At 56.0% G+C, this 7,999-nt stretch overlaps 1 protein-coding gene across 2 annotated transcripts; it reads left to right on the forward strand.

The window, feature by feature from the left end:
* Positions 1 to 2,274: 2,274 nt before the first annotated feature.
* On the forward strand, positions 2,275 to 7,999 carry LOC100539008 (glutamine synthetase). Of its 2 annotated transcripts, none has more exons than XM_010720771.4 (7): positions 2,275 to 2,387; positions 2,517 to 2,692; positions 3,118 to 3,279; positions 4,436 to 4,582; positions 5,353 to 5,480; positions 6,920 to 7,119; positions 7,250 to 7,999. In XM_010720771.4, the coding sequence occupies exons 2-7, from the start codon at positions 2,527 to 2,529 to the stop codon at positions 7,569 to 7,571; spliced, it is 1,125 nt and encodes a 374-aa protein (XP_010719073.1). In that variant the 5' UTR covers positions 2,275 to 2,387; positions 2,517 to 2,526; the 3' UTR covers positions 7,572 to 7,999. The 2 variants fall into 2 exon arrangements, with proteins under 2 accessions (XP_010719073.1, XP_010719072.1); XM_010720770.4 differs by having other exon boundaries at positions 2,336 to 2,406.

The raw sequence follows: 7,999 nt of genomic DNA on the forward strand, positions 1-7,999 counted from the left end.
CACACTGTATGGCAGCAATACCTCACAGAACCCCCTAGCAGGCTTTTGATGCTAATTAACAACGTGGCATCAGATATTTGGTGAGTTGCCCTGCTGGCAGTGCTTGGGGCAGGGATAGGACCCCACACTTGCAGGCTGGAGCCATCCCTGCTGCCCTGAAGCGGCCATAAACGCGCCCTGTTTGCCCTCCTGCTGGGCTTTGACCAGGTAAGGGATTAACTGCTGTTTGTTCTGTCTTCCCACTTGGGGTATTTTGGTGCTCGGCACTTCCAGCTCTCCAAAAATAAGCTTCCCTCCCTGAACCACATCATTACTACTGCTCATTAGTGCAGCCTGCACTTTGTGCTGTTCCTCCATCTTTTTGAGCCCGCTGTGTACGCACACATGGGGCATTTCTGGATGCATTCAGGAGGTAAAATCAGAGCTTTTGTAGGACGTTGAGTGAGAAGCCAAAGCACTGCAGATCTCGGCTGAGCCCTGGCACTGCTCAGCTCACATGAAGGCATCGCTCCTGCCAAGAGACCCATTCAGCACTGCAGGGCTGATGCCCAGCACTGACCATCCCTGGGGCTGTTTGTGATGTTTTCCCGCGGCTGAGGCTGTGGGCTCTCCATCCTCTCCCCGCAGAAGCTCAGCACCAGCCCTACATCAGCCTAGAGGACAGGGACACGACCAGGGCAGCCGTGCAGGAACGCCTCTGGGCACCCTCCTGCTCGTAGCCCAGGTGCACACTTCCTCCTGGGCTGCCTTCCTGCTCCCAGCAAGGAACAAGGAAATGCTGGGCCCTGCAGATGCGTTTATGGACACGTCCCCAAAACACTCCGGGGAGGGGGGGTGGCTGTCTGGAGCTGCATGCTTTGAGGGTCTCCTGCAAAAGGAGCCCCTGAATGAGCCCTGGTGTGGAGGGGGGGACGCCAGGGAGCCCCACACCCTCTGCCACCGCTGCTCAGCTGCCCTTGGGCATATCCTGGGTGCTGACCTCCTCCCAGGTGACGTCCAGGTGCCATTGATGTCACAACCCAGAGACCCAAATTGCTAATTATGTCCTGCCTCCGTGCCCATCAATCTCATTTCCTGGTGCTTGTGCAATCTCAGATGCTTTTGTCTTTCTTCCCGGTTGTTCATTTGGCTGAGGGAGCAAAACGCCTCCAGAAGAAAACCTGAGCTGTGGGTGGCTGCAGAGGGGTTTTGCTGCCAAAGAGTTTTTCACCTGCCCCGATGGCATGGAGACAGTTCACTGTTTTGCACAAAGGCACTCGTGGGCTGAGTCAGGCAGCAGAAAACATGACTTTGCCCTGCAGATCTGGCCAGGTAACAAGGCCCTGAGCTGCCTGGGAGCCTGGGCATGTTTTAAAATATTTTTAAAAGTGAAAAACAAGGGAGGTGTGAGTGCTCACCCGGCCCTGACAGCTGGGACCTTTGGAACTCCCTTCCCCCCCCGAAAATAACAATATTGGGAGCTGCCCATGCTGGCTGCTCGTGCTGTGCTTGCACCCATTGGTGTGGTTCAGAGCTGCCTGCTTGGGTAACTGGTAACTCTGTGATGCTGTGTCTATGGCAAAGCAAAAAGGCAGCATGGCCTGTTTAACTAATCTGATTGAGAGTGGGCTTTCAGAAATTGCCACTACACTGAAATAATCTGCTGAAGTTCACACCTGTTTGCTCAGTTCTTGCAGTTAGCCCCAAATTGGAGCAGCGTTGCTATGTGAAGATGGGTTTCACTTTAAAGGTCTTGATGACACTGCAGTGCTTGAAAATGTGAAATGTTGGACCGGAGCTCAGTGCAGGGCTGAGGGGGGGTGGCAGCCCTGTGCTCAGCCCCCTGCAGCCCTCAGCACAGCTCTGCTCTCATGGACGGCTGCACACCGCCCAGGTGGGTTTGAACCCACAGCAGCATGAAGGGGTGATAAACGAGAGTTAAATAAATGGGATCTAAAAGGTGGGCAGCAAGATGGGGAAGGGTCTGGAGGGCAGAGTGTGAGGAATGGCTGAGGTCCTGTGGTTTGTTCGGGACAGAGCAGGGAAGGCAGAGGGGAGGCCCCGCGGTGGTCCTACAGCTCCTCATGGCAGCTCCTCACCAACACTGCTCTCAGACACGAGGCGTGTGTTTGGGTGGTGCTGTGCAGGGCCCCTGGGAGCCCCACGGCCTCGGGGTATTCCCTGATCCCACGATTTTGCAACGGCGATATTTTGATGGGGAAGCGCTTGCCGTTGCGCTGAGTAACACTTCAACAAATAACAAAACCGGGAGCGACCGTCCCCGCAGGGCCCAGTATCGGGAGGAAGCAGTAACCCCGCACCGTCCCACCACCCCGGGGCGGAGCCCCCTCCGCACCGCCCCCCGCCTATAAAGGGCGGCGTCCGCGGCCCCGGGCAGCGTTGGGCCGGTGAGCGTCGGGTTCGCGGGTTCGAATCCCGCGGGGGGACGCTGGAGGGTCCGGGGGGTGGCTGCTTTCGGGGGGAGCAGGGAGGAGGGAAAAGGGGCAAAGGGGTGATGCCACGCTCCGCTCCTGCAGGGCCGTCGCCATGTCGGTGTCACACAGCTCCAGGCTGAACAAGTTGGTGCGGGAGCAGTACATGAGGCTGCCCCAGGGCGGGCTGGTGCAGGTCACCTACGTCTGGATCGACGGCAGCGGTGAGGGCGTGCGCTGCAAGAGCAGGACCCTCGATAAGGAGCCCAAGAGCATCGAAGGTAACACCGCCTCCTCTCCTCGCTGGCTGTTGGTATGGTGGATGGGCGCTGAGCGTGGCCGTGATTAAGTGTTGAGGGAGGCGGTGTTCACCTGTGCTGGTTGTGCGGTGCTGGCAATACCCGGTGCAGCTGTTGCACAGGGTTGTTATATACAGCGGTAATGTAAATATCCGGCTGCAGGGTGCTCAGCCTGCAAGCTGTCATTAGTGCTGGGTGGGAAGGGGAGTGTGAGGTGCTCACCCTGGCCACGGGCAGATGGGTGCGGAGCTGCACTGGTACGTGGCACACTGCGAGCCGGTCCTGTGCACCCACACCCTCCCGGATGGCCAACTCCGGGTCTAATCCAGCAGCCCCTCACACACCACACATGTGAGATACCTCCTTTCCAACCCCACTCCTCTCTCTGCCCTTCTCCCACCTCACAGACGTGCCCGAGTGGAATTTCGATGGCTCCAGCACAGCGCAGGCAGAGGGCTCCAACAGTGACATGTTCCTGGTGCCCGTCTGCATGTTCAGGGACCCCTTCTGCCTGGACCCCAACAAGCTGGTGCTGTGCGAAGTGCTGAAGTACAACAGGAAACCTGCAGGTGAGCATCGGTGTTGTTATTGTTAATAATCCTTAATGCCTGTCGCCTTGGGGATAATTTGCAGTGCCGTCTCTCCAAGGGGACTGCTGGCAATGATGCTACTGTTTGTCGAATTGCACTGAGCACTTGGCCTAAGGCTCTGAAATGAAGGCACCATGGGTGCATGCATGGATGTGTTTTGGAGGTGCTGCAACAAGCAGGAGCACAGCAAGGAGGCCGATGTCCCTCGGGCAGAAGGGTGAGCTGGGGACTGATCCTGAGTGCACCCAGCCCTGCGGGGCTGTGCAGAGCACCAGCACTCTGTCTTGTAAATAAGAGAGAACCGCAGATGGGAAGTGGTGCTCAGAGCACTCAGAGGTGGAAGCAGCATGAAGAGTCGCTCTGCTGGTGGATGGCTGCAGGAAGGGAGCTGCAGGCAGGAGCTGGCGCGGCGCGGTTAGGCACAGGGTGTCCTTCTGCAAGCACAAGGACTTATCGGCGAGGGCAGAAGTCTGCAGTCCCGGCAGTCCGTGTGTCTGTCCATCTGATAAAGGCGCAGCTGGAGGAGGGGAGCCTTGGAGGAAGGGTTTTGGTTGAGATCTGTGCTCGGAGGCAGCTTTAAGCTAGGTGACAGGCCTTGAGTGCTGGAGTTGGATTTGGGGCCCATTAAGGACCTCATGTGTCTTACTGTCCTGCTCCAGGGCCGACTCTGTGCTGCTCCCAAAGCCCTGGAGCTATGGGGATGAGGAGGACTAAACTGGGGCTGAGGATGGGAGCAAAGACATAATAGGAGACGGGCAGATCCTGTTCCCAGCTGTGCCAGCTCACCTGTGCCAGGCAGATGTATCCTTGCTAACCTCATGTGCAAGAGGAAGATGAGGACAATCATAGGTGGACATGGTGATCTTAGAGATCTTTTCCAACCTTAATTGTTCTATGTTTGTATGGACCGGAGGTTGTGGTTTAGGGAGTGATTTAATGAAACTTCCTGAGTCTGTAGCCTACTGCTGTGGCCATGCAGTGGCTCTGCAGGGAGGAACCCAGTCAGTAGAAAGTGCTGCATGAAGGGGAATTTGCTCACTGCTTTCCTTGGGACTTCTGTGGGAAGAGCTTGGAGGTGGCTGGGATAGAGAGAGCTGAGGGCGGCCGGGTCTGACTGCAACCACTCTGCTCACAGAGACCAACCTGAGGCACACCTGCAAGAAGGTGATGGACCTGGTGAAGGACAGCCATCCCTGGTTCGGGATGGAGCAGGAGTACACACTGCTGGGTGTCAATGGCCACCCCTACGGCTGGCCCGACAACGGCTTCCCCGGCCCACAGGGTAAGTGCCTTCCTGAGGCCCCAGCACAGATGCTCAGCCCATAGGGAATGCAATCCTACAGCAGGCATCCCCATCCCAGCTCTATCCCATCTCCAGTGCTTCCCTGTGGTGGGCGGGAGGAGGTCTGGAGCCGTTTCACCGCTGACCCATGGCTCACATGAGCCGGACCCCATTGCACAAACAGCCCTTGGCTGCACGACTTGTTTGTCAAGGGCTGGAGAACTCGGCCAGAAAAATCTCCCCATGGCTGTTGGTGAAAGGACCGGCTGGGTGCAGGAGCCCAAGCACCTCCTGGGAGGGGGTTGGGGGTTTCCCAACCTGCCTTACCCAGCCCGGGATGTTTGCAACATCTCCCTTCCCCCAGGCTGGGAGGAGATCTTCCCCTGGCAGGCTGAATGAGGAAGAACCCTGTGAAACCACAGCCTGCTGACTCTTCTAGGCACGAACAATGCCAGCTGTTGTCAGAACAGTGTCTGGAGCCTGAAGTGCTCAGAGAGCCAGGGTGGTGCCGCGGGGCACATCCAGCCGAGCTCTGCTTATCTCTTGGTCGCCTTCCCATGCATTGCCAGTCCAGTTAAGCTGCATAGATAAGGCTGAGGTTGCACCACCACTGGGCTCTGGAATGGGGGTCTGAGCTATGATGCACCATGGAGGGCAGCACCGTTTGATTCCCGTAAATTCTCTGTGACCAACACAGTTCTCTGTACCCGAGTTGATGGGATTTCCTCCCCAGTGCTTTATTTACCTGATGCCTTCTGCCTCCTCCCCAGGCCCTTATTACTGTGGGGTTGGAGCAGATAAGGTGTATGGACGTGACATCGTGGAGTCCCACTACAAGGCTTGCCTCTATGCGGGCGTGAAGATCTGCGGCACCAACGCCGAGGTGATGCCCTCCCAGGTAGGTGCTCGGAGGTGCTGACCGTGAGGATGCTCTGGGTCTGCTTCCCCCAGATGCGTGTCTCCCATCTCCCCTTGGGGGATTCTCTGCTGTTGGGTCTCCAGTGGTGAACATGAGTTAGTGTTGCTGACCTAATCCTGCAGCATCAGTGCCAGCCAGGATAGCAGCAAACCAAGCTGTTGGTGCCCACATCCTGCCCTTGGTCCTGAGGACCCTCCTGCAGCACACAGTCTTGGGCATGGCTGGAGGGGATTTGAGTAGTTGAGGTGTTATCTCAAGGTGGTCCCTGATTGCTTTATGCGTGTGGCCGGGCTGGGTAATGGCAATTGGACCCTCCCACTGATAAGCAGGGCCTTGTTGGCAGGGGGCTGAGGCAGGACATTACAACTGTAATGAGCCTGTTGCTTGTCCTGACATGATCAGTGTCCCCTCGGCTGCTCTCAGCACCCTGTGATCCAGCTGTGCCGTGCCAGTGGCTGTGGATGTGTCACTGCTGTTTAGTCACTGTGAGTGGTGCAACCCTGTCCCAGGAAGGACGTGTAGGGACATCTTCAATCCCATGCTGTAGTGGGCAGATTTTTTTTGCACAACCCTGGTTTTAGCAGCAATTTAGGGTTTATTAATGCTTTTATGATAAATCACAAAGTTAGGTTGCATTAAAGCCCTTCATCAGCACTTAATCATTAGCCTGTTGAAGGCAGTGATTGCTCAGAGAAGCTGTGGGTGCCCCATTTCTGGAGGTGCTCAAGGCCAGTCTGGGAGGCCCTGGGCAGCTTGATCTGCTTGGGGACACCCGGCCCACTGCAGAGGGTTGTAATTGGATGGTCTTTAAGGTCCCTTCTAACCTAAACCGTTCTTTGATTCTACAATTCAGTGCTTCAGTGGAATTTATTACAGTTGAATACCACAACTTAAAGGCTTGAGAATGGCCAAGTTCAAATGAAACACTGCAGGGTATTGGAGGGGATGTTCCTAAACCCTCAGCTGCATGCTCAGGACCTTCTTCCCCTGGTTCATTTCTCACCTACCCTTTCCTCAGCTCTCAGTGGATGGTGAGATCTGTCCCAAAAGGGCTCCTCTTCTTCGGTGTTGGTCAGCAAGGAACCTGAAGAAGCTGACCCTGAGGCGTCCAGGGGAAGATCAGGGATCATAGTCTGCTGTGGGCCTTGGGAGCTCAAGGGGCTGCTGTCTTACGATCCTTATTTGTAGGACCTGGAGATAATTGACTTCAGTCAGAAAACTTTCCATTCTGGCCGCAGTTCAGGTGAGGCAGTGCTGGAACTTTTCACCCACTGCACAGTTCCAGTACCCGATGGATTGCACAGTGATCTATAAAGCTCAGCCATTCCCCACGCTGCCAGCTGTTGCTAACAGGGGCAGGGGCTGCCCCATCAGGTGGCACCAACAAGACCCCCACGCACATTCTTTTTCCCTTCCAGTGGGAATTCCAGGTAGGCCCATGCGAGGGCATCGAGATGGGTGACCACCTCTGGATGGCTCGCTTCATCCTCCACCGTGTCTGTGAGGATTTTGGGGTCGTGGCCACTCTAGACCCCAAACCGATGACCGGCAACTGGAACGGGGCCGGGTGCCACACCAACTACAGCACCGAGGAGATGCGGAAGGAGGGAGGCCTCAAGTGAGTCCTTGGGGCTGCAGCCAGGAGGGTTGGGGCAATGCGCTGAGCATCTGATTTTAAAAGCCACTTGTCACGTGCGGTGGCTTGAGCATATCCCTGTGCCAAACCTGACCCCATCCATCCCCCGTAGACACATCGAAGCCGCCATCGAGAAGCTGAGCAAGCGGCACGACTACCACATCTGTGTCTACGACCCGCGGGGCGGCAGGGACAACTCCCGGCGGCTCACCGGCCACCACGAGACCTCCAACATCTTTGAGTTCTCTGCTGGCGTGGCCAACCGTGGAGCCAGCATCCGCATCCCACGCCAGGTGGGCCAGGACGGCTTTGGCTACTTTGAAGACAGGCGGCCGGCGGCCAACTGCGACCCCTATGCGGTCACTGAGGCCATCATGAGGACCACGGTGCTCAACGAGACCGGGGTGGAGACCAAGGAGTACGCAGAGCACTGAGGCCGTGGGATGGGTGAGGGTTTTTGTGCTGACACTAATCGTGCCCGTGCTCTCAGCTGTGAGCTCAGACTCTTTAGGAACCTCGCTTCTGGTTTTGTGAAACGTTGCCTTAGAAATCGTATATATTTTATAGTAAGAGGGAGGGGTCCAACCTATTTTCTCAACCACTTTTTCTGGTTCCTGGTTTTAGGTCACACCTGGGGAGGTTGTTCTTTTTTTTTTTAAACTTGGATTAAATTTTTTTTCTTCTGATGGACTTTACACTGTGATGTACATAGATTCCTACATGGAAGCTGCAGCTGCTGCTGTTTGCACGTGGGCAGGGTGTGTGCTTTTTTTTGTTTTGTTTTTTTTGCCCCGTGTCTCTGTTGCAAGGAAATTATAATAAAGAATTTTCCTGGCTGCGTGGCAGCTGTGTTATCCTGCTA

The sequence above is a fragment of the Meleagris gallopavo genome, chromosome 19 (assembly GCF_905368555.1).
Source record: "Meleagris gallopavo chromosome 19, MGAL_WU_HG_1.1, whole genome shotgun sequence".
Lineage (NCBI taxonomy): Eukaryota > Metazoa > Chordata > Aves > Galliformes > Phasianidae > Meleagris > Meleagris gallopavo.

What these genes read in the sequence shown, in the direction of transcription:
- LOC100539008 (XM_010720771.4), top strand. Translation starts at nt 2,527, where the DNA reads ATGTCGGTGTCACACAGCTCCAGGCTGAACAAGTTGGTGCGGGAGCAG. An exon ending in GTACAACAGGAAACCTGCAG is followed by an intron (nt 3,280 to 4,435) that starts GTGAGCATCGGT and finishes CTCTGCTCACAG; the next exon opens with AGACCAACCTGAGGCACACC. An exon ending in CCGAGGTGATGCCCTCCCAG is followed by an intron (nt 5,481 to 6,919) that starts GTAGGTGCTCGG and finishes TTTCCCTTCCAG; the next exon opens with TGGGAATTCCAGGTAGGCCC.